Raw genomic sequence first — 26,199 nt, forward strand, 5'->3', positions numbered from 1 at the left:
TTGTATGAGAGTCATTAGCTCAAACTGGTAAAGCATTTGGGGATTCCCCAATAGATGGTGGTTCGAATTCATCAAGACTTATTGAATTTTCTTATGTTTAATTTTCTGAATTCTAATGAAATGAGTGCAGATGAAAATTGTCATGTATGTAACACTATAAAAACAAAATAGATGCATAAAAGTGTACGAGAACAATGAATATTGGTCAAGGATGACATTTTGTAATTATTGAATGTTATGAACTTGCCACGTGGTCAGTATATCTCGCAAGGTTGAACAAAAAAATGAATGTCATAATTGATCTAATTATCCCTATTCAGAATAGAAATTTACTATTATGTCTTAAATGACCATAACATTTCATGTTTAAACTAGGTATGCCAAGTTGATCAAAATTGGCCAACATATCGCAAGGTTGATCTAAAAAATGCATGTTTAACAAAGATTACCAAATGTCTAGGATTTGAACAAATTTCCATATTCATAATATAAATATCACTATTATGCCATAAATGACCATAGTACCCCATTTTTAACAATATAGGTCAATATTGACAAAAATGACAAAATAATCCTAATTTCATCAAAATCTCTATTATTTGACTTAATTTTCACGAGTATGATCAAGATGTCTAAACTGTACCTAATTATGCCTGAATATTATTCATTTTGATCAAAATTGATTAACATTGCAATACAAAACCCTAGGTTCGTAAATTGAGCTTCTAAGGTAGCAACTTGGTGACTCAAATAGGGCCGGCCAGCTATCAACCTTGATTTTACCCTTCAAGCAACTAATCGCATGCTTCCACCAAACCTCAGCCCTCCTAAATTCTATCTTCAACAAAAGCTCAGGTTTGACAAGATTTCTCGAAAATATCTTGATTTTTATCTTGTCCAACATATCACAAGGATGAAGTTTGTTTGTCAAAAATTATCTTTATTTTTTTTTTATAAAATGTCTTCCATTATAACCTTTAACCTTAAATCCCTAAACCCTTAATATCCCATGTTTAAGTAGGGGTACTAAAGTTTGTCAAAATTATATCATTTGAATTAATTTTCTCAAGTTTGATCAAAGTATCCAAAACTTTCTAAATATAACCTAAATTAACTTTAGTTTGACAAAATTGACCAAATTATCAAAAGTTTAACTATAAGACCCTGAACCCTAAACCCTAAACCTTAAACCATAAAACCCTACACCCTAAATCTTTAACATCCTGAGTTTCACCAAAAATCACTAAAGTTTATCAAAATTTGTCGTAATTGTATCATTTGAACTAATTATCACAGGTTTGACCAAGGTGTCCAAAATTTTTCTACATAATTCCTAAATCAACTTCTATTTGATAAAATTAACCAAATAGTTAAAATTTTAATCAGTGATATGCATCGGTATCATATCTTGGTATCATAACTATATCAATAACGGCCACATCCTTATTTTAGATCGGCCAATTCTATGTTTCCATGTACTATGATCAATAGATAACCTACCCATTTATAGCACAATTAATTAGTTAGCTTGTTTAAAAATCCCGATTAGCCCAATTAGGGACTGGAAACAGGCAAAACCGATCGAATAGAAATGTGTCCATGCTGTGGCCTACAAGGCTCAATTACCTAAATGATACAAGGCCTTAAATTGGTAGGGACCTATTAACCCAAGACCGAAATCGATTAGGCCCGACCAGTTGACACTCCTAGGCCTATCCACGATGTACTATTGTTTCTTAATTAAACTCATATTGGAGGAAACAGACTTGGTATTTATTTATGTACAAGTTCCAATTTATCACTTCTAATTTTGTGTTTCCATGTAATAAACTGTATTAACACGTTCATCTTTAGAGTGGTATTTGATTAAGGTTTGGTGATAAGTTGTTCTTGGAAAGATCCTCACAGCTGCTGACGTTTAATCTTCCATACGAATGAATGGATTGCACGGGTTTTGACAAAAAGATTGTTGATGTTTAACATTGAAATTGAAGATCACAATGAAAGAAAGATTACAAGGCTCTTCAATTCTTTATCTTTTTCTTTTGCATTTGAGTTAGCTTAGGGAGAAATTGAAGAGGAGATTTGGAAGATATGAAAGAAGAGAAATCAAAGTTAAATAGGGATAATAAAGTAGTACAATGATCTCTTGCCCATATATAAGTTTTTCCTTCTATTAAATTTGATATTCTGTATTTAATTTTCTTTTGGTAGAACATTCTGTATTTAATTATCACGTTAATTATTACTTGGTATTTGTTTCTCTAGAATACATAATCTATGGGGTGCGTACCTTGACTGGACAAATATCTCCTACATGGCAAGTTGAATGGTACTATAATTTTGTGACCAAATAGATCCCAGAGTCCCTTGCACACATGTCAAATTTTAGGGTAAAAAAGTTAACAACATTGAAATTTCTAGGACTACAGAAGGGTACATGCCAATACATGAGCAATTGAAAACTACTAGAAAATATATCAAATACATGAGAAGGTATGTGATTGAATTTGAGTTTGTACATAATTTGACTTTGAGCAAATCCACATCATTTCTAGATGTCCAATAGTGTAATTTGACACACCACCCTTCTATGCGGTGCAATTTCGTATGTATTCTAGAGATGCCTTTTTCATTTTGTTATCGAAAAAAGAATCTTTTGCCTTTTTTTTTTTTTTTTTTGCTGAGGTGTAAGTACCCTTTCATTGGTGTTAAGAAAAGTATAGATAGAGGGTTGGATTCTCAAGTGTAGTGCACGGAAAATTATCACCTCAATTTGCCTACCCATCAATTTCCTCAATTCCTCTAATAGCGGGAGGTGGACCCTACCCGGGCAGTGTGTTCGGGCAGGGGGTAAGGTGGTCATTTTTGACCTCCCTATTAGATGGAATTGTGGAAATTGAGGAGCGGGCAAATTGAGAGGATAAAGATCCGTGGTGCACTGCACTTGAGAGGATAAAAATCCTAGAAAATATATAAATACTCTATCTCCAAAAAAAAAAAAAAAAGTTATAAATCGAGGCAACCAAAAGTATAGTCCTTAGTTTTTTTAATAATTTATTTTACCACTTGGTCAACTCTAATTTCAAATGATATTCTTCGACTTTCTTTATGTTTTAACCCAAATGTTGTTTAGTTTCATTCCTAGATCTTTGAACAGAGAGGCTCATTTCTTTGCCTCAGGTGCTTCAATGATTAATTTGCCTAGAACTTGGTGGTCTAACCCTCTTTCTTTTATTGTAAATAGGGCTTATCTCAGCAAGAGATTCTCGTTTGCTAACTTTCGTTAATAAATAAATTTAGTTTCTTGTCAAAAAAAAAAAAAAAACCTCTAATTTTCAATTCGGATGAACTTAATATGTGAACAAAGGACCTTAAATCCACCTATTCACAAAATTGCAGCCCCATCTAACCTTCCACATGGAAGAGCCAAAGCTCACCTATATAACCCTCCCTAGACTTGCCTACCTAGAAACATGGGTAGTCGGTCATACTCATATTAGCATTAAGGGTTAACTACAACAAGGAGAAAGCTTTTTGCCAGCCAGTATGAAGAGAGAATCTCCTCATCCAAGGTGATTCGATGCTATAATTGGACTCTTGGAATAGTAAATATAATTGTTAGCTCGCACCTCAATTTATGAAAGTCTACAATACACCTATCCATTACGGATAGAATTATTTGACCTAGCTCCAATCCTTGCTTTGATGTTCCTACCGGAACAACGAGCATGTTGTAATCTGTTCTCTTTTAATGGATTATCTTTCTACCAAAAAAAAAAGGGGGTAGATATATACCATGAATTAAGAAATTCTCTCTTCAACACGGGTGAAGAGAACCTCTGTCCTTTCATCATAGTGGTTTCCAATCTATGGAGTTTCTTGATACATAGAGGGCTAACTTTGATTGGTTCAAATTGTACCAATCTCTTGTGAATATAAGCCTCATGTTTTGACTTTGTATTACCTTTTAACTTTAATATAGTCATCTGATTTCCTATAAAGGATTAACTCCCCCTAAAAAAATATCATACAAAAGCTAAGAGTGAACAATGCATGAATCTTAAGGGGCAACCGATAAAATGGATAAGGGTACTAAAGTTTGTCAAAATTATATCATTTGAATTAATTTTCACAAGTTTGACCAAGGTGTCCAAAACTTCCTAAATATTGCCTAAATTAACTTTAGTTTGACAAAATTGAGCAAATTATCAAAAGTTTAACCATAAGACTCTAAACCCTAAAAATCCTTAACATCCTGAGTTTCACCAAAATCACTAAAGTTGATCAAAATTTGTCGTAATTGTATCATTTGAACTAATTTTCACAGGTTTGACCAAGGTGTCCAAAATTTTTCTATATAATTCCTAAATCAACTTCTATATGATAAAATTGACCAAATAGTTAAAATTTTAATCAGTGATATGCATCGGTATCATATCCTGGTATCATATCTATATCACTAACGGCCGCATCCTTATTTTGGATCGGCCAATTCTATGTTTCCATGTACTATGATCGATAGATCACCAACCCGTTTATAGCACAATTAATCAGTTAGCTTGTTTAAAAATCCCGATTAACCCAATTAGGCACCGGAAACAGGCAAAACCAATCGAATAGAAATGTGTCCATGTTGTGGCCTACAAGGCTCAATTACCTAAATGATACAAGGCCTTAAATTGGTAGAAACCTATTAACCCAGACCGAAATCAATTAGGCCCGACCAGTTGACACTCCTAGGCCTATCCACGATGTACTATTGTTTCTTAATTAAACTCATGTTTGAGGAAAACCGACTTGGTATTTATTTATGTACAAGTTCCAAGTTAATTATCACTTCTAATTTTGTGTTTCCATGTAATAGACTGTATTAACACGTTCATCTTTGGAGTGGTATTTTGATTAAGATTTGGTGATAAGTTGTTCTTGGAAAGATCCTCATAGCTGCTGACGTTTAATCTTTCATACGAATGAATGGATTGCAAGGGTTTTGAAAACAGATTGTTGATGTTTAACATTGAAATAGAAGATCGCAATGAAAAAAAGATTACAAGGCTCTTCAATTCTTTTTCTTTTTCTTTTTCTTTTGCATTTGAGTTTGCTTAGGGAGAAATTGAAGAAGAGATTTAGAAGATATGAAAGAAGAAAAATCAAAGTTAAATAGGGATAGAGAAAGTAGTACAATCATGGAGAGTAGTTTGCTCATTTATAAAGCATGTAACAGAAAAATATTGAAACAACGTTTTAACAACAAAAAATGGATTAAGAACTTACCTAAGTTAGTTAGGAATATGCTCACGTACGTAACAGAAAAAAATAGTGAAACAACTTTTAACTATCGGTGTGGGTCTGATTTTTATCGCCCCGACCCAGTGCATCACTCTTGAGAATCCAATCGTTAAATAATGGGCAGTGATGTCTTTTTATCTTCTCGAGTGTTGGGTTAATGGTTAAGTTCTCAAGTGTGGTGCATTGGACAGTGCACCGCGGTCGATAAAAATCCGTGTGGGCCAGCTTTTGACACCCTATATCTATCATTATACCATAACAAGTGGGGTTGAAACTTGAGCCCAACCGAAATGAAGAAGCATTAACTGAGTGGTGGTTACAAAACAATCTACCAGTCACTCTCTCGAATTTTTATCATCTCTTGTAACAGCATGGTGCTGTAACGCATCATGCGATAGCTGCAGAGGCCATGCACACCATGTGGGGCCCGTTGTGCCACATGGCCTCTGCAGTGCCGCACGATGCGTTACAGCATCGTGCTGTAACAGGAGAGGATAACGATTCTCTCTCTCTCTCTTGCGAGAGCGACATTTTCCCCTAAAATTTGTTCTCAATAGCCACTTAGTCAATTATTCTAATTGGTTGTGTGGTTCCTGCGCCCAGACACAGGACCACACAAAATTATTGTTGAACCCCTAGTGAACTAAAAAATCTCATTAAGTCAAATGCACTTGCATGCGTTTTTATCTGCTCCCGCGTTGGTGTAATCGTTACACGACCAAATAACGATCTCTTGCCCATATATAAGTTTTTTTTCTATTAAATTTGACATTCTGTATTTAATTTTTTTTTGGTAGAACATTTTGTATTTAATTATCACGTTAATACTTGGTAATTGTTTCTCTAGAATACATAATCTATGGGGTGTGTACCTTGATTGCACAAATATCTCCTACATGGCCAATTGAACTGTACTAAAATTTTGTGACCAAATAGATTCTAGAGTCCCTTGCACACATGTCAAATTTTAGGGTCAAAAAGTTAACAACAATGAAATTTCTAGGACTACAAAAGGGTATATGCCAATACATGGGCAACTGAAAAATATTAAAAAAGAAAATCAAATACATGAGAAGGTATATGATTGAATTTGAATTTGTACATAATTTGACTTTGAGTAAATCCATATCATTTCTAGATGTCCAATAGTGTGATTTGACACACCACCCTTCTATGTGGTGCAACTTGGTATGAATTTTAGAGATGCCTTTTACATTTTGTTATTGAAAAATGAATCTTTTGCCTCTCTTTTTTTTTGGTAGAGGTGCAAGTACCCTTTCATTGGTGTAAATAAAAGTATAAATAGAGGGTTGGATTCTCAAGTATGGTGCACTCCACTTGGGAGGATAAAAATCCTAAAAAATATATAAATACTTCATCTCCAAAAAATCCAAAAAAAAGTATAAATTTTTTTTTTGTGGAAAAAAAAAAGTATAAATAGAGGCAATCGAAAGTGAAGTCCTTAGTTTTTTTAATAATTCATTTTACCAATTGATCAACTCTAATTTCAAATGATAGTCTTTGACTTTCTTTATGTTTTAACCCAAATTTTGTTTAGTTTCATTCCTAGATCTTTAAACAGAGAGGCTCATTTCCTTGCCTCGGATGCTTCAAGAATTAATTTGTCTAGAACTTGGTGGCCTAACCCTCTTTCTTTTATTGTAAATAGGGCTTTTCTCAGAAAAGACAGTTCTGTCCCCTTGTTTTAAGGAGGAGAGAGATAGACACATGGGAGTGCTAGTGTAGGCCACACCTCCGGACAGAAAACTTTCTCCCTAAATAAAATTTAGTTTCTGATAAATAAAAAAAACTCTAATTTCCAGTTCGAATGAACTTAATATATGAACAAAAGACCTTAAAATCCACCTATTCACAAAATTGCAGCCCCATCTAACCTTCCACATGGAAGAGCCAAAGCTCAGCTATATAACCCTCCCTAGACTTGCCTACCTAGAAACATTGGTATTCGGTCATACTCATATTAGCATTAAGGGTTAACTACAACAAGGAGAAAGCTTTTTGCCACTCAGGGTGAAGAGAGAATCTCCTCATCCAAGGTGATTCAATGCTATAATTGGACTCTTGGAATAGTAAATATAATTGTTAGCTCGCATCTCAATTTATGAAAGTCTACAATACACCTATCCATTACGGATAGGATTATTTGACCTAGCTCCGATCCTTGCTTTGATGTTCCTGCCGGAACAACGAGCATGCTGTAAGCCGTTCTCTTTTAATGGATTATCTTTTTACCACAAAAAAAAAAAGGGGGTAGATATATACCATGAATTAAGAAGTTCTCTCTTCAACATGGGTGAAGAGAAACTCTGTCCTTTCACCATAGTGGTTTCCAATCTATGGAGTTTCTTGATACATAAAGGGCTAACTTTGATTGGTTCAAATTGTACCAATCTCTTGTGAATATAAGCCTCATGTTTTGACTTTGTATTACTTTTTAACTTTAATATAGTTATCTGATTTCCTAAAAAGGATTAAAATCCCCCTAAAAAACATATCATACAAAAGGAGTGAACAAGGCTTGAACCTTAAGGGGCAACCAATACAATGGATAAGAGATATTACCATGTTGGTTTTCTCAAGTGACTCAGTGGAACATGACTTCCTCAAGGAGGAATCATGCAAGGGATTCACACATTACTCATGGTTCGGAGTGGATGGACAAGGAAAGCACTTATTTCCTTTTTGCAATTAGTGCTTTGTGTGCTCACCCACTTAATGTGGGTATCTTAAGTTTTCTAATATATGGGGATAATGTTCTCTGCATTTGGGGGCCGGCATAGGATGCGATTAGACACATGGAATTGACGAAATGACCGACCCACCCCCTAATGACGGAAATCCTGTCCCTGTCTCACCCCATGTAATCTCCATTCTCTCCTAATATTTGGATTGAAACTAAGCTTTGTATTAAGTGTTGAATGGATATATGGTCAGAAATGTCTGGTGTGACACTAGACCTTCTACATTGCTGATTCCACTTTGCACTTCATGTAAAACAAGCTCAAAAACCCTTATAATTATAATAAAATAAAAGAGAAAAAAACAATAAATAAAAACATTTTATATTTCTGACTTAATTTTCCCCCACCAAACAAGTCCTTATCAACCAGTTTGGTGCACCAGACATTTTGTACCACTTCACAACAGCAATCCACAAAGGCCCATTATTATGTGGAATAGTAAGTTTAGTTTTTTACTTTAAAACTGCTGATGATGCTTCTTTTAGTTCTTTTCTTTTTCAGAGTTCAGCCCTCATAGATCTTCTTCAACTATCTTGCCTCCTTTGGGTTTAAGTAATAAAAAACGACCATTTGACACCCCTAGCCAGGATTATCTATCGAAAGTTCCGTGATTACGCTGGGCCTTGAGGAGAGTCTAAGGGTCCAAAATACGGACTATTGTAATTTATGTTTAGGGTAAGAGTTCTCTATGGGGAACATGGCCCGGTGCACGTGTGGAGGCCAATGAAAACGCACACAACGGCATCGATAAGATAGTTTACCGCCTTTCATCCCCCTCCCCCCACAAGAACATTTCTCCTTATGTTCAATCTAGAATTTCTTTTTCTATTCTTCTAAATTATTTTTTGGTAAGGATCTAGATCAAACATAAGCAAAGTAATGTTTTTTTTAAAAAAAAGTAATCTAGAAAGAAAATTTTTTATAAAAAATTAACCTAGATCTTTACCTAAAAAATAATCTAGATCCTTACCAAAAAAATAATCTAGAAGAATATAAAATAAAAAAAATTGGATTCTGACTTTCCAATGATTGCTTAACAACTGGAGACACCACACGCTGGCTGTCACAAGTGAGGTTAACAAGTTCACTTATCCTGCTATCATTAATATCTAAACGTAACTACTTGCAATAAAAAAATAATAAAAAAATTATAAGTGAAGGTTTTCGTGATGGGAAGTGGAAACCCAGCTCGCTCGCGGCGTGGATCTAGCTTTCTTTGTTTGGGTGGTTGACGGTGGTGTAGAGTAATTTATTTACAGAATTACCCCTAAAGATGCTCTATTACGTTTGTATATTGGTAGATCCTTCTTCATAAGCGCACACCATAATCCACCTGCTCAGGAAATCTGGAAAAAAAATTTCAGTTTCTTCCACCGACACGAGAGAGAGATTCCTCCATGTGAACAGTGAAGCAAAACGAAGAAGGCCTCCGTAAATATTTGGAATTTAGAAATTAGCAAAAGGCATGGCAGATTCATCTACAACAACTCGAACTCTTTTAAAGGTAAAGGTATAGCCTCTAGCAGAAAGGAAGACAGGAATAAAGCTAGAGAGAGAGAGTTACAGAAACGTGTATTTGTGGGTTTACTAAAGCAGCCATTGATTTCTCTTTCTCCTATCTCTTTCCCCACAACAGAACAAAAAAGCAGTGGCTGGGTTCAGAGTTAAAGAGAATGGCAACCCTCCATGAGTCTCTCTTCAGAGTATCTACTTCAAGCCTGACGCTTATGTAGGAAGAAATAGAGATATTGAATAGATCTCTCAAGAAGCTGTAAGTACTTAGTCTTGTATTCCCTTTTATATTTTATATATTTTATTTCCATTTAATCTATCCTTTCTGCCTTCACTGTGGAATGGAAATGCTGAATTTGATGTTAACTGCATCTCCTTGTATTCCTAATTTCTTAGTTCTAAGTGATACTTCGATTCTAATTGAATTGTATCCATGATTGGATTTTGTTTGCTGCATTTTACTTTTGGGGAAAGTTTTCCTTCATCTGGGTCGGCATGTTTTTCCATTCTTAGCGCTTGTTTTCTAGAATTTCGGGGCTTATTAGATTTGATGACATATGGGGTCTTAACTGTCCTTGGCGACTTGTAAATATCTGTTTAAGTGCTAGAATTGGAGATTTTTTTTACTCTCCTTTGTTTGGTTTCATGGATCAGAGCGATTTCTTGGTAGAAGATTGAAATCTCATTTATATTCTTATTAAGTAAAGCAAGAAATCAAAATATATGGAAACAGAATTATTGAACCAATCAAGGGTTGAATGGAACAATATAATGGTTTTTGTGCTGATAGCTTTCGCTATTGCTACGGTTACTACCACACAGGTGGCCACTGTCAAGGTCAAATACTCAAACCTGGAGTTATTTTATCTCGATCCATTCTACATTATTAGGTTTGTTGAATTTATCTGTGTGTTCTCTCTCCTCTCCCTCCACTGATGATAAATTAGATATTTGTTGATTCTAAACATTCTGTTACTTTGTATTATGACAGTTCAACTTGAATATGGGAACCATTGCACCTGATTTTGAGGCTAGAGGCTCAGAAGTTTATTCTTCTTTGGGTATTATCGAATCGGCTAAAGTTCCCAGGAACCAGCCTCGTGTGTTGTCACTCCTTTCTTCGCTTCTGGAGAGATCTGTTCAGAAGAATGAAAAGTTATTGGAAACTACGCAAAAGAAAGATTCAGTTACAATATTTCATGGTTTAAGAGCACCCAGCCTGAGCATTCGGCAGTATGTCGATCGAATCTTCAAGTACTCAAGTTGCAGCCCTTCTTGCTTTGTTGTTGCTTACATCTACATCGAGAGATTCATGCAACGGACGGATATTCATCTCACTTCCCTCAATGTTCACCGCCTCGTAATTACAAGTGTGATGGTAGCAGCAAAATTTATTGATGATGCGTAAGTATTAGTGCCTGTAGCCAGATTTCTTTATATTCTGGTATCATATATTTGAATAATCATGCCAAACATGGGGTACATAGATGATAATGGCTATCTAATTACCCAAAGCTGGGAACCACTAGCCTACAAAGATCTAGAACATCAGGTCTCTCGATAACCCTCCAAAAGAGCAAAATATCAGCAACCTGATAAAGATTGATCAGATCTGGTTGTAAATCTGATAGCAAGGCCTATTAGGTGTGAAGAATGGGTTGCCAAAATTAGAAGTGAATCCTACAGTTAGATTGGAAGATATCTAGGAGTTATGAAAATAGAAAGTGTCTAAATTTTAGAAACTTAAGGTTAGAAACAGCAGAAAACAGTAACTAAAGTGAAAAAATAAAAATAGAAAATGTAAACAAAATAGAAAGAGGGAATTAAAATAGAAACTAAGTAACAAAGTAAGATGAGAGTATGGGAATAGAAAGTAGAAGGAAATAGCAACTAAGCCATGAAAGTGAAAACAGAAAACTGACCTTGAGAGAAGAAGAGAAGATAGAAGCTAGAAGAAGGATATGATCTAGGCTTACAACCTAGAACCTGACGAGCATTTCACCAATCCAACTTGGCATCTCACCAAGGGCTTCACTGCATCTCATAGCAAGGGAGTTATGAATCTCACAGAAATCAGCAATCTTAAGCTTAACAAATTGTTCAAATCATTGGTTGTGGGTATGATCCTTTACTCTTTATTTACAAGTTCATGGAAATAAACAAAATAGAAAACCACTATGTATGTAGGAAAACTCCTTTAGTCTTCTTCAAAATAGAAACTATTCTAGAACCTTAACAAAATAGAAACTAACTACTTATTCCTGTATAGGACTTAAATCCCTAATATTTGGGCTTATAGAATTGGCTCATTACAATAATAAACCCAACATATTAAGCTCATGACCCATATAACCCATTGGACACTTAAAATTAAACATATTAGTCCATTCTTGGTCCAGTTTGATGGCCTAGTTTGCTGCTGGCCTATTTGTTCTTTTGAATTGCATCATTATAGGCCTTCTGAGTTCTGAATATCATCATAACTCTTGGTCAATGACTCATCCATCCAAGTTCTTATTCAGGAGGTCCTGGATCACAAGATGCCCAATAAGTATGCTAATGGATCTGTTAAAATATTTTAATAAGTGAACCGTGGGGGTATTTTATTCTTTCTTGTGTATTTTCCACTATAACCGATTCTAATTAAATAGAGTCAGCTATATGGGGGTAATTATGTATTTTCGCTGTCCCTTCTTTTATTATAAATAAAGGGGCTTGGATGTTTATTTACACATCCAAGCATTGAGCTCTAATTCTCTCCTGTTAACAGGACTAGAGTATAAACTTAATATATAGCTAAAGGTTGGAGTGTTGGACAGCCCAAAGGAATAAGGTTGTGGTTAAGGTTACTGTCACAATTTGGCACCATGAAATTTAAATTCAGTTTGATTTAAGGCCTATGCCCGATTGAAGAGTTGGCAGTTTTTTAACTTGTTATGATCAATTATGTGTAGTGTAGACATACAAAATTGGTGAATGGTAATTATTGCTGAGATCTCAGACATATTGAACTGGAAACTGATATGTTTGCTGTAGATTCCACATGTCAATGAATGTATACTTTCTTAATATTCATCTGAAGAGACATAAGAGTGTGAGAAGGGAAGATAAGTTCGTGTCTGAACAAGATAGACGCTCCTAAATTGTTATATGGTTTTCAAGTATAATGAATTTGAGAAGAGATGATTAGTTTGTCCCAATAAGATTGTGGGCAGTAATTCAATATCTTCATGAATCAATAGTGCCTTTTTGACATAGTACTGGACCATATTTGTGCTATAGGTGGAGCATCATTGAGAATGACGAGCTTTAGGTCCACAGTTGTAAGTCTCTTTCTTATCTGTAGTCATCTCACGTGACTGGTTTATCATATAAACTAACTGTCATGGAAGGTACCTCAATTGCATGAAAGTTACTTCTGCCAAGCAGCACATCAAAACTTAAACTTCTGGATTTCAACCCATGTTCTCCTCCATGTTTATGCACCACATTTATCATAAATGCAAGTTCATTGACTTCACTACTTGATTTCGGAAACCTGAGGGCCGAGGTCCTGAACTTTATTCTTTGGAACTGCATTTCTGGAATGTGCAGTAGTTCTCCCTATACCTACTAGAGCAGAATTTATGAGTTAGTTGAGATTAATACTTCATAAATGTGTAGAAGAGTTGTCCTGTTGCTATTGCAATTTGCAAGACGAAGTAACGTTATACTTTATAACAATAGGATTATAGATATTGTAAGGGATAATGATCTGGAAGTTTGGAATTTGGTTGATAATTCAACTTTGTCAGCTCCAGAGTAGCTTCAATTTTGACCCTTGAAAATACGAGGGCAAAATCCTAGCATGCCCAGCCGTATGATAAAGAAGGAATCAAAACTTGAGACCTGGCTGGTCCAAGGTGGTCCTGCTGATTCAATAGTCACTTTGACCGAGTAAGCCCTCCACATGGCTCCAAAAGGTTGGACTTCGTACTTTGTTAAGAAGCCTCTCGTAACAGGGCTGTGGTTTTGGAAATTTTCCCCTTATAATATTGAACCATTTAAGTAAATTTTTTGTTATTTTATCAATTAAAATAACATAAATTAAATGAAAATAATGTTATAATGATGGTAGTAACAATAATAATAATAACTACTTCCTATGTATTTTTCTCTGACTTTCTATTGTTAGTGGCATAAAAATCTTGGGTTCTTTCCCTTGCTTTTTTATTTTATTTTTTCCCCTAGTTTCCCTGCAACCAAATACAGTGTTAACGCATTACGTAGAGATTACAAATTGCAAACCAATTTCCTTGGGGAACATTTGGGGTAAGGCCTTCTTTTGTTGGAATGTTTCTTGTGGAAAGGTGAAGACTTGGAGGGCCATATAGACAAGAAGTAAAAACCTCTTACCCCATTTTTTTCATTTTAAATCCTTCTGCAGATTTCTAAATTTTGTGTTTTATCATTGCCATCTGGTGTCTACATTCTGCTCACATTGATTTGATCTTTTCGGAGCAAGTTGGATGGTACCAGGGGCCATTTTGGACCTTATGAGATAATATACTTTATTGTACCTTCCAGTGAGAGCGGAATTCATGTTAAGTGCCTATTTGGGTGGTTATTTGGACATATTGAAGGAAAGTGTTCACAAAGCTTCAATGATTCTTTCGATTATCTACTGGGCATCATCAACTTGATCTCCATTGAGTTGATTTGAAGGAAGCCTTGGGATGGACACACCCCTTTTTCCTCTACACATTCAGCTTTCAACCCTCTAATTTTTTTTTTTTTTGTGGGGTTTTGGGGGGGGGGGGGGGAGATGGTGGTGGTTAGATTTTGGACCCTCCAATTCAAGGTAGCCTAAAACTGCACTGTGTAACAAGATATTTGGAAAGCATCATCTACTCACCTTGTCAGTATGTACGAGCCAAGGTGATCCTGTGATAGTTGGAGCTCATGGTGTCCATGCACTGTCAAAGGACATCTATGCCTTGGCTCTGAAGGAAGAATCACCTTCAGTGGTTCTTTAGTTCACATATGCTGATTCTTGTTGATTGCACCTTGCTCATCTGTTCAAGTGGCCACAGTATTTATTTCCCTGCCGAAATATACATGGCAATGGTTTCCTAGGAAAATCAAATGTCATGGTGGATAAAGTTGGTAACAGTGGCCTGGTAATTGTGTATAGGGTTTGGATGTATGTACCTGTTCTTCCCATTAGATAAGTAAACCTTCCGCTGTTTGGTGCTTGACTGATACGCCAAAAGCTCCAGAGCTGATGGAACGCGTTAAATCAAGCCCTTTAACCTATCCCATAGTAGGCTGGCCCAATCTAGCACTCATACACTAGAGTGGGCCCCATTAGGCACATAACATCCGCTCACTATACAGGTATCATTTTGGTGCTTTTGCTAGCCTTTCCTTTATGTACACTTAGTTATTTTAGGTGGTCATTCGCACCATTTTATTTGTATTCCAGAACTGTGTAAGGTGAGGTAGATCCTTTTATTTACAGTCATAATGTTGGCACTTCATGACCTTTTATGGAGCAGCTTGCAGTGTGTTTATTCAGGTTTCATATTTGAGTCCAGCTTCCCCACCTCCGAAGTTTATGACATGGAAGGCCAATACCTATGACAGCTCTAGTGATTTCATGGAGTTTTATATTAGATTAAAGGTTGAAAGGAATTTTTAACTCAAGTATTTCAGTTTCTTGTTTGTTGAAAGTCCATGACACAATATTCAAGAACTATCTTCTTGACATACGTATATCTTAGCAAGCTAGATTGGATCTAATTTCAATTTTATTGAGGATGTGGATTCTCCTAAACTCATCTGTACTGCATTTACTGGTTTTCTTGACATCTAAAAGAAACTCTGATCCAGAAGCTTGAAAGTTCGGAAATACACTAATAAGAAAAAAGTCTCAAATATAACTGATTAAATTAAAGGCTTCATTTTGCTACTGTGTGTTGTTTGTTCATTTATAGATCATTTTTTCTAGTTGACACTAACCTGATTATACCTGTCTAACGGAATATATCATTGATGAATTGTGCAGCTTCTACAACAATGCCTATTATGCAAAAGTGGGAGGAGTAAACATTGCAGAGATGAATAAGTTGGAGATGAAGTTCTTGTTCAGTCTCGATTTCAGACTTCATGTAACTGTAGGGACTTTTGATTGGTATTGTCTGCAGTTGGAGAAAGAAGGTGGCGGGGTTTACCAGATTGAGAGACCGATACAAATATGTGGGTTGAAAGAAAGTTGGCCAAACAAAGATGAACCTAAACATGCAGCCACTTTAGCAAGATACAGTTGTTGAGCTATAATCATGTAATACCACAACCTCTCAGCTTCGCAGAAAATTGTCATTCACAGTAAGAGATAGGGATGTTTAATATGTTGTATGATAGCCGCATATAACAGATGCTTCTTGTGGAAGATCAAGTGATTGTTGCTTCTTCTAGCCACATGTATTGGATGCTTATTGTGTAAGATTGAGTGCTTACTGCTTGCTTCTATTGGTGCTTTAGCATCCTTTACTCCCTTCCCTGAACCTCAAAGAAAATTACGAGGAGAGTTGGTATAGTATTACTGTGAAATAGGTGTACTCTAGAAGTCTGGGGGAGTGTTTGTTTTCATATCGCACGGTGGACGTGAGGTCGTCCCTACCCTCGAGTAAAACCGTTGTGGACATCGATTTGGAGGTGTGGTGGTGTGTTATGCTACCATAATAGACATATGGAGGATTGATTCCTCATGGATTTCTATTTGACATGGAATTTCCAACCTACCACACCTACAAGTTAAAACTTTGCTTTTTTGTTTTGTTATCACTTTCAAATCAACGGATTGCAAGATGAGAGAAACACAACTAATTGTCATCAAGCAAGATAATGAAGACAAAACACAACCCAGTTGTAATCAAGCAGGAAGTTGATCGAAGCATCCAAATTGCATCAACTATACCAACAAGTAAACACAGATTATGTACGACTCAGACTCCTCATTCGGTGATTCTGAAAATGGATGGCCTATGACCAAAACACTTCATGCCCAGATAGCACGATTTGATTAGTACTGGTCACAAAAGTTCCTCCTAAGAACTCTAATGGATAGCACTAGTGCACTACTATCTGCTTCGGAAGTGATGGAAATATAGGGAAAAAAATGTAACCATTGTTCATTTGCCAGTGATTGCATTATCTGTGCTTCAGTTTTAAGGCAGTGGGTAAGAATAACTCATCTAACCAAGAGAAAAAATCTATACTCTAGATCCTTCTTCAAGAAATTTTCAATATGCAAAGGACCTTGGAAGTCGAGCATGTCCCATCCATCTCTAATTAATCTTTAACCCTCTCCAATCTTTTGAGATTTTACCTCTTGAATTACCCTCCATTAAGTATTAAATTCAGATACAAACTCCTGTATTGTACGTGTATGGCATGTACAAGGGAAGACCTCTCTAGTCTGTATACTCTCTGAGGATTTGAAACTTTTGAGTTTCCTCTACTGACTTCCTGGCCAACTTTTAAAGCTTCCAGAGACAATCAGGAGCTGTTCAATCCTGTTGCAATTGCTAGGGATGGGGTGTATATAGAAAACCCTGGTGCATTCCTCCTCATCATCCAATGGAAAACGTATATATTTCTCTACCACTGATGACACAAAACATAAACGTTTAAGGCAGGCATCCCCCCCCCCCCCCTCCCTTTGAAAAAGAGTCCTTCAATAACATGAAAAATGTTTCAATTTCTTCTCTTTTGATTGCTGTGCATTAATACATACACGAAATATTAAAGATCATCCAATTTCAAGACTCTAATGAAATAATCAGAACTGATTACACAAATTACATCGTATGACATTACATATTTGTCACTATATTATGTACATACTATATACGATTTGCATCATATCTAAAAACTTGTATGGGTAAGATATTACAATAAACAATCATAAGATGACATTGGCTGCCTTTGAGGTGATGAATTGATGAAAATTCACCAGAAGCTCAATTCTCCAAAAATCAGTACTTCCTATCATTCTTCAGGCCTCTCTGCTTGAGTGGGCTCCACACAAAGTGTCTCCTTTGTAAAGCTACCACTGTAGGATGCTTTGGAATCCTAGAGCCAACCTGCATTGTTGGGCTATCCAAGAATTTGCTCCTGGTGCCAACTGGTGTTGCCTCTACAGAAACAGTTCTAAGTTGTGGCAATGGCGAGAAAATCCTGGAGACCCTCTGATTCTTCTGTGGATCCCTTGAAAATGCAAATCGGCCCATCTTGGAAGTGGTGGCTGGTGTCATCATTGAAGCAGGGTGAGTTGTTGCAATAGACACCCGTCTTTTAGGCTGATGAAATTGGGCGGTTGCTGAAGGAAGAGCTCGAACAGCAGCAATTGAGATCCGTCTTGGTCTCATTAGAGTCTTTGTGGTATTCATTGTCTTCGAGTCCTTGTCCTCCACTGAAGCTGAGTTCGATATGGCAATATTACTTTTCCTAGGCGGAGCTGGAGACTGAGGCCAAAGGTTCGCAATGTTATTTTTCCTGGGTGGAGCTGGAGACTCAGGCCAATGGTTGGCAATGTTAATTTTCCTCGGTTGAGCGGGAGATTGAGGCCAATGGTTGGTGATTCCTCTCAGTGGCACTCTCGTCTTTGATGGAGCCAGTGGTGGCATTCTCTCTCTTGTGCTACTCTGGCCTAGTTGAAGATACATCAATGCTGATGATTTAGCAGATGAAAAAGAAGTTCTATTTTCATGCTGCAGTCTAACTTTCCTCTCTTCTGCCAGTTGCCTCTCAAGATCTCGAACCTGTTATAATTTGAAATAATTGTGTACATGAACGAAGCTTACTGAAAATGACCCCTCCCCCCACAAAAAAAAAAAAAGACTGAAATTATTGAAAGGGAAAGGGTTTCTCACGACGCCCTGGACTAATTCGGGCGTATGGAGAGTCCCCCATAATGAATCATAAATAGAGGGTTTTGGAGGAGAGAGAGGGCGTGGGGCCCTCACTTTTTGCAAGAGGGCGTGTGAAAGAATTCACACATGGACAGTGTGCGGATCTTTTGCCCTTATTGGAAGTGTCCTTAAAGTTACAATTACCTTTTCCTGAAGGCTTCTGCAGAGTTGTTCCCTGGCTGCAAACCTCAACTGCAATGACTGCAAGCTATCCTGTAATTTTTTTCTTTCCTTCTCATCCTGTCTCAGCTTCTCAGCCTGTAGTAAGCAATTAACAAATATGAGTGAGTTGTACTAGGTGAGGGAAGATTGAATTTAGGTTTTTCTTGTCATTGTAGTAATAGAACAAATCATTACCATCTGTTTGTACTTGAAAAGTTCAGTAGGGTCTGCTTGTTTATGGGCAGCGCCATGCTCAATTCCCCGGACTCGGCTAGCAAAGTTCACAGAGCATAGGGTCTCTCCCAAGTCAGCAGCACTTGGGCTTATCTGAACAAACATAAGGGTCTTGCAGTCTCCTCCTGTATATTAGATTCTGATTAGTCTCACACAGCGAAAAGAAATGAGCATATGATAATTTGAAATCTCATGCAACTAAACAAATAAATCCTATAAATATACAGTTCATAAGTAGGCTTTGTAGAAAAGGATTTGCCATTGTAATCACAAAACATGAAGATATGTGAAAATGGATGCTTTAGCCCTAGCCCTTGTCATTTATGAATTAAAGACCAAGGCTTGTGAATAGTAAGGATGGGATCCTTCAATAAAAGGATTTGGAGAGAGAGGGGGGGGGGGGAGAGGTAAAATCTGAAAAGAAAATGAAACAAGATGCTGCACATCTGAAACCATTTCAGTTATATCAATTGCCTCAAACAATAGGACAGTCCACCATACATTGGATCCATCAAGGCCCCTGATTTGGCTATTTTAGCCATTACAGATTTCGTGGACCTGGATATCATCAAGAATGAAATACTTTGGGAATTGTTGATGGACTTAGCCCTCCCTGAATTGGGGATGATTTTTCCATGAACTCCCTATCCCAGAAAGATATAAGCAGCATATTACAGAGTTTGAAATATAATTCCAACGAGAAGAAGAAAAGAAGCTCACCCAGAGAGCTCTGCAGCAAATGAGTGAGCTTTGAGTTCCTATATGGTATGTGAGCTGTCTTGTTTGCCAGAGCAGAGATAACATCGCCAAGTGCCGAGAGGGACTTGTTAATAAACTGAGACTCCTTCAACCTTTCACCCTCAACTTCAGTCCTCCCAATTCGTTCACTTCCAGCCAAGTCAACTAACCAGAGGTGGCTTTTGGTCCTTTGCCCATTTATCAAATTCTCTCCCTTAACAGTTACTCGGAATAAGCTTCATCCAAAAGATGAAAATTAGTACATTGAATGGCATATTATTGGTCATTTACACCTTCAGTATATCTGTCTTTGACTTCATTCTACTAAATGTAACTTAATGAGCAATTATTTAGACATAGTAACTAAAATTCAGCAGTGCAGATTAAAGTTGATTTAGGATTTGGAATGCTAAAAGAAGCTTTAGCCAAAAATAACAAATTCTGTATTTTGTAGAGAATGTTAAAAACATGATGTCAGGGTTTCAAAACTAAAAGAATTGGAATTAACCAAAAGCTGCTAAAAGAAACAGATTTTAGAAATTGCAGTCCCCTAAACCTTTTTTTTTTTTTTTTTAAATTTGGGTAGGGGTGGGGGGAGACTATATATACATATGAAAGGAGACTTAAAAAATACCAGTGGGAGCGGCTGCTGAGCTCATTAGCATTAGTTGATCCAACAGATCTGATTTGACTTCCAGTCTTTAAAAGCTCCCACACCTCATCTGTGCCATACACACGAGCTTCAAAAATCCCAGGGACTTCCTGTGTTCCCTCTGCTGCTTGTTTTATCTCCAACCTTCACAATGTTTGCAAGAAGCCCAAAAAACATTAGTCTCCTTCTATTTTAAATTGTAATAGATACAACTCATTTTTTATGGCTGTACAGTACTTACTTCTTCAGAGGTTGGTTGGAATTCTCTGCAAGAAGATCCCTTATCATGTCATTGTAAATTTCTAGCATGCTCACAAACAGTTCATATCTCATGGTACTGCTTCTCTGCTCCGAAATCCTGAACAATTCCTCCAACGTCCTATAATTAACTCCCCTGTTTTTAGGTGTTCCTTCCATAGTAAATGTCTTCCCAGTTCCAGTCTGCCCATAAGCAAAAATGCAGACATTAAAACCGTCCAGAACTGAAGTCACCACAGGTGAAGTCTGTGCAAAAACGGCCTCTGCACATTTATCAAAACCAGGATTAAACAAAAAAGTACAAAGATCAATACACAGTTCTCCACTATTATTATGAAGTTGGACTTTTATAGATGGAACAAATGGACAGCAACTTCACTGCTTTGAGATTTCTTTCCCAGGTAAACTAAATTTACTTAATAAAAATGGAAACCTAAGGTTACCTTGGTTGTCAAGAGGACCAAAGACATGGTCAAACTTGAATTGTTTTCTGGACGAATCAGAGAAAATAATCCGAAGCTCAGAATCTTGAGACGGATCAAAATCTAGCACAGAGGACAAGCCACTTGCAATCTCATCTTGATTTAGAGGTCTGCATCTACAGAAGACTCTTATGTTTCCTTTAAGCTCAATTACTTCATTGTAGAGCCGCTTCCGCTGAGAACACTCCTCAAGGTATTTCTTCTTCAGAGTTTCATGTTCAGTATCTTGGTAGTCCAGTAAAAGTGATAGGTTAATCCATTATCCAACAGTAAGTTGCAGCTGCAGAGAACAGAACGGAAGAACAACTATGAATCAAGTGAAGAAATCATACAGAAAGACTGAAGAGCTTCCAAAACATTGGAGCCAGGAAAGGATTCTGCCGCAATGCCGCTTACTTCATCAGATAGAACCACGTGCTCCTCTTTCAAATTCTGGAAGAGAAATTAAAAAGAAAACCCAATCCGCGGTTATTGTTTTAAAGTTCCTCCTCGTACTGAAGGTAAGGTATCGCTGCACAAATTACCTGAATTTTGGTGCTCAAAGCACCAATCCTCTGCAAAAAGGAAAGGTTCCGTTCCTGATCTGATGAGATTTCACAAACTTTATTTGAAACATTATCGTCATTCCCTAAATTGTTCAATTCTTGGGTTTGTTCTGAAACGTCACTCAAATAACTTTAGGTCAGCCAGTTGATCTCAGAAGCAGAAAGAATGAAGAAAAATAAAGAGAGACAGACAGGACAGAATGAAAGGATAAAACCCATAAGCCCCTGATAACAACACCTCCATCAAGAACATAAGAAAAACTAGAAAAGCGATTTGACAGGTGGAGGTTCATACCATGAACTGAAACAACACCGCATATCTGAGCAACAGTTTCTTGGGTTTGATCTGAAAAGGGAAAAAAATATATATATATCCATCAGTCTCGAATCATTCTATTCAACAGAGAACAATTAAAGAAAATCACAGAAGAAATAACAAAACGATGGATTTTGGGTATGCCTATACCTTCCATGGCATTGATTATTTCCAACTGCAAATCAGAACTCTTCGCTGAGACAAAATCAAATACTAAGCTCTTGCCCGAACTGGAGTGGAATCACAGAGCGAGCGAGAGAGAGGGATTTTCTTTGGAGCCCTTTTCGCTTAACAGTCATATAGTGTTTTGAGTCGTTTAACGGCTAGTACAAAGTACTAACACTACTAAACGCCCCGGAACGTTGCGTACAAACGAAAACACAGTTGGATATATAATGAATATTTCAAAGCATGTGTTCCTTGCCCTGGTCTATCCTGTGATCGTTTCACACACACACTGATCTAATGCGCCTCTAAGTTTGTGGATCATTCAGCAAAAGGGTCAAGACTCAAGACAGGGTCAATCAGGGCCAACCCGACCCTGGCCAACCCAATCAGGGTCAATTAGGGCGAGTCGAGATAGGGAAAACCCTGGCAGGGTTGGATTGGGTTGAGGGTATCTTAGGCCTTAGCACGGTTGAGTTGGGCTTGGGTTTAGGTTAAGGCCCCTAGGGTTGGATTAGGATTTAGCTCAAATCCGGTCTAGTGGTCTGGTCCATTGGGTGTAACTACTACGATTCCAACTGGCCAACGCGCCAACAAGGTTCTCTACTTCCACCCCTTCCCTCCTCAACATTGATACGAGTCATCAGTCCTTTCTATAACCATTTTCCACACGAGCCAACCTTCTCTCTCTCTCTCTCTCTCTCTCTCTCCTCTTTGGCGCTTCGTCTTCAATGCAAGGAAGGCCATTTGGCGACCACTACCAAGTAAAGTAATGGTGTCAATTTAGAATTGAAATCGAAAATCGAGCCGTTTAAAATCGAACCGAAGTAAATCGGTTTGGTTTTGGTTTCCAAAGTTAAAATATTTTATAGGTTCGGTTCGATTTTGATTTCATGCCTAAAACTAGTAAGCCGAACTGAATTACCTATTTTCAAACAGAATAAAGAACCGTATAAAATTATATATTTTTTAATCAAATTTGAATGATAAATTCTTTTCCATTTTACTGTTTGGGGAAAGTTTGGTGGACTATTCTCCTAACAACTAAGGGTTTTTATTGGTGAATATGTAAAAAAGTGGACCCAAACATTTAAAATATGATCTAAACCAAATATGAAACCAAATTAGAACCCACTAAAAAGCTGAATACAAAACTGAATTGATTCGGTTTTGAAAGTGTATTCATATTCTTGGTTCAGTTCGATTTTAGTTTCTATATTTTGTTTCTTAAACCGAACCAAAAAAATCAAACCAAATAACCAAGACCGAACCGACTGCCACCACCTCTCTCCAGTTTTTGTTTTAACGAAACAAAAACCCCTATTCATTTTCCCCTTCTTCCCCTTACGTTAGAAACCCCAAAACTAACCCTTTCTCAGATTCTCAATCTGCCGGTCCCTTCCTCTTCTCCGTCTCCGATTGTGATTGCAGAGGCCCAAAGTTGAAGAGGAATCAACTCCAGCCTTGCAGCGACCCCAGTCGAGGAATCGACTCCGATAGCCTTGTAGTGGTCCCTTCATCTGCTCCGTTTCTCAGGTTACTAGGCGAGTCTCTTATCAATCCTGATATCTTAGTCTATTTGGCATCCGAATATGTCATTGATCATTGCGATTCCATCATCTTCTTCCCCCCGTTTTAATTCAAAACCATTGCTCAGTTAATCCTCCTAGTATTTCAAAAACCATCCACGAGATAACCAGAGGAGCTGCCTCGCTAGAGTTTCTGTCTCCTTCAAGCAACTTCCTTGTGACCATTTCCCTTTCTCATCATTTGTAATCTTTTATTTGCTCCAGAAACCACAACCGGCCTTGTAGAAGGAACCTTCTTGGTGTTCAAATCAGACAAGCTTTTCTGAATGTTGAGGATTTGTTTTTTCTGAGGAAATCAAATGGATAAGTTCCAAGTGCATTGTCTACAATATCGTAACAAATGGTTGTTCTTTAAAATTCAGTGTTTTGATTTCCCACTCTGAATTTGTTCCCCCATCATGTTTAATTTCTTTAGCGGACCCAAGCACAACCTTTCGCCTCTCTCTCCCCCCTAGAATTCTAGTCGAAAAGAAGCATTCGTGTTCTGCTAAACCTTTTTATTTTGTTTTTCTTCTCAGGCAGCTGGGGTAGTTGCAGATTACAGAGGGCTCTCCACTCACACGAGGCTACGTGATTCAGTTCATGTCAGTGACACTCTTTCTTGTTCTCTGAAATTTATTTATGTTTCTATTTCGTATTTTTTCTATTGTCCCCCCCCCCCTTCTCAAAACAAACGTGTATGGAATTATCGTTGAACTCTGAAAATTTTCTATGTTTCTGTTCAGTTGTAAGGCTTCCTTTGATAAAATCATTTTTTACATGCTATTATTTTGTTGATTAGGTGGTGTGCATGTTTGTTACATAGTGAATTTATGCCTGTATTTTGGCTATAGAATGGCCGTGTGAAACATGTACCATATCATTGCCGTACATGTTTTATTGCGCCAGATTTTTGAAGAGTATTATTGCCGTCTGATCCTTTTAATTGCCGTACGTATCCGTATCTGTTTCATTGCTGTTCCCCAACTTGCTAACTATGATCCGGACTGCCCAAAGAGCTATGCAGTAGACCCATGTTTGAATCATTACAGGCTACAGCAACTGTATAGTAAATGCATTGAAGAATGGGAGATTTTATTCACTGAAAGAACTGATGAAATAGCAGCATTTAAGTAACTGCTTTGACATCTGAGTTGATGTAGTTTGACCTTACTGAACCAATGACTTAAACAGTCCCATAAAACTTTAAACAAGTGGAGTTCGTTATCCAAATCATAGGGCTGTCAATGGGTCGGGTTGGGCCGGGCCTGCCTAAACCCTGACCCTGACCCAACCCTGGCAGGGCCAAGAAACCCTCAACCCTGACCCGACCCTGCCAGGGTTTTCCCTAACCCGGCCTGGCCCGACCCGACCCTGATAGGGTCGGGCAGGGTCAGGTTGGCCCTGATTGACCCTGTCCCTAACCTGACCTTGACTTTATTTTATTTTTTTTGTAAATAGTTTTTGCTATATAATCAGTGAACAGTGTCAATTTTTTTTTTAAAAAAGAACCATGAATCTTATCTAATTAGAAAATAAGAGTCAACCATTGAAGCTATGTGCCATGAATTCAAGCCAAAGAATAATAGAATCAGACCAAAGAACCACAAATTACCCAAATCAAAAGATACATTGAAGGGTTTTACCTTGCCCATCAGTTTAGAACTCAAAGAAAAAATCCTCTGCAATGGAATTATATTGAATCTTAGATCTAGACAATCACAAAGATGAATCCTCAACATAAACCCAAAATTTAAGAGCCTAGCAAGCTCAAATCGATCCTCCAGAACTGAGAACAAAGAGCCAATAATCCGTGAACGATGGAGGACGATGAACTGCAGAAACAAACAGAGAAGGAGAGGAGACTCTCCAACGAGACACCACCAAAAACTGGTTTCAAAAAATGGCTGATTCCCTGTGTGGAAGAAGAATAGAAGGGAGCGGAGTGAGGTTCTTAACTATCAAATAAAGAAAAAAAAGGGAATTTAACTTCAGAGAAACAAAATTTCTCAAATTAAAGTGGAAATTGGAAAATAATAGAATACCAGAATCTTTCGATCCCTCCTTGCTCTCCTCCTTCACCGCCGGCGACGATTCCTTTGCATTCAAACCCAAGAAATCTCTCTCCATCTCAGATTTACAAACTTAAACAATTTTCCAAGCTTTTGAAGATCTAACGAAGTAGAGCTCTTCTCCTCTTCACGTTCTCTTCCTCAAAGACAAACCCTAAAACTGATCTCTCCCTCTATGTGTCTATGTTGTAGACTCGCAACTCCCATTGAAAGGAAGAACGATGAGGCTAGGTTCCGATGACCTTCTCCTCCAAAGGAGAAATCAAGAACAATAGATGAGGAGTTAAGAAATTTTAGGGTTTTTCATTTCTAACCAACAACTTAAATGCATCCAATTCAATCCTACGCTCCAAAATAGATCCCCAAAACCCCACCTATATTATAAATAAGTATAATTATTAATACAGGGTCGGGTCGGTCCGGGCCGGGCTGAGCCCGAGGCCTAAACCCGATCCCGACCCGACCCTGCCAGGGTCAGGGTATTAAT

At 37.4% G+C, this 26,199-nt stretch overlaps 2 protein-coding genes and 1 long non-coding RNA gene across 5 annotated transcripts; 1 reads left to right on the plus strand and 2 right to left on the minus strand.

Annotated features, from left to right (window-relative positions):
- Positions 1–5,920: 5,920 nt before the first annotated feature.
- Positions 5,921–25,871, minus strand: LOC122668562. The gene is made up of 3 exons (XR_006333913.1): positions 25,686–25,871; positions 15,190–15,191; positions 5,921–5,935 (listed from the first exon to the last, which is right to left on the minus strand). It is a non-coding gene; the product is annotated as an uncharacterized LOC122668562 (long non-coding RNA).
- LOC122668540 (cyclin-P3-1-like) lies at positions 9,442–16,074 on the plus strand. Its single transcript, XM_043865092.1, has 3 exons — positions 9,442–9,825; positions 10,558–10,970; positions 15,613–16,074. Exons 2-3 carry the CDS (start codon positions 10,570–10,572, stop codon positions 15,875–15,877), a joined length of 666 nt encoding a protein of 221 aa, XP_043721027.1. The 5' UTR covers positions 9,442–9,825; positions 10,558–10,569; the 3' UTR covers positions 15,878–16,074.
- Positions 17,349–22,164, minus strand: LOC122668524 (kinesin-like protein KIN-14S). Of its 3 annotated transcripts, none has more exons than XM_043865083.1 (12): positions 22,058–22,164; positions 21,887–21,937; positions 21,571–21,701; positions 21,379–21,478; positions 21,008–21,271; positions 20,548–20,827; positions 20,414–20,450; positions 20,289–20,371; positions 19,637–19,890; positions 18,878–19,041; positions 18,665–18,778; positions 17,349–18,370 (listed from the first exon to the last, which is right to left on the minus strand). In XM_043865083.1, the coding sequence occupies exons 1-12, from the start codon at positions 22,062–22,064 to the stop codon at positions 17,585–17,587; spliced, it is 2,271 nt and encodes a 756-aa protein (XP_043721018.1). In that variant the 5' UTR covers positions 22,065–22,164; the 3' UTR covers positions 17,349–17,584. The 3 variants fall into 3 exon arrangements, with proteins under 3 accessions (XP_043721018.1, XP_043721021.1, XP_043721012.1); XM_043865086.1 differs by having other exon boundaries at positions 17,349–18,123; positions 18,172–18,370; positions 20,289–20,450; XM_043865077.1 differs by having other exon boundaries at positions 20,289–20,450.
- Positions 25,872–26,199: the final 328 nt, after the last annotated feature.

This window comes from Telopea speciosissima, chromosome 1 (assembly GCF_018873765.1).
Source record: "Telopea speciosissima isolate NSW1024214 ecotype Mountain lineage chromosome 1, Tspe_v1, whole genome shotgun sequence".
NCBI lineage: Eukaryota > Viridiplantae > Streptophyta > Magnoliopsida > Proteales > Proteaceae > Telopea > Telopea speciosissima.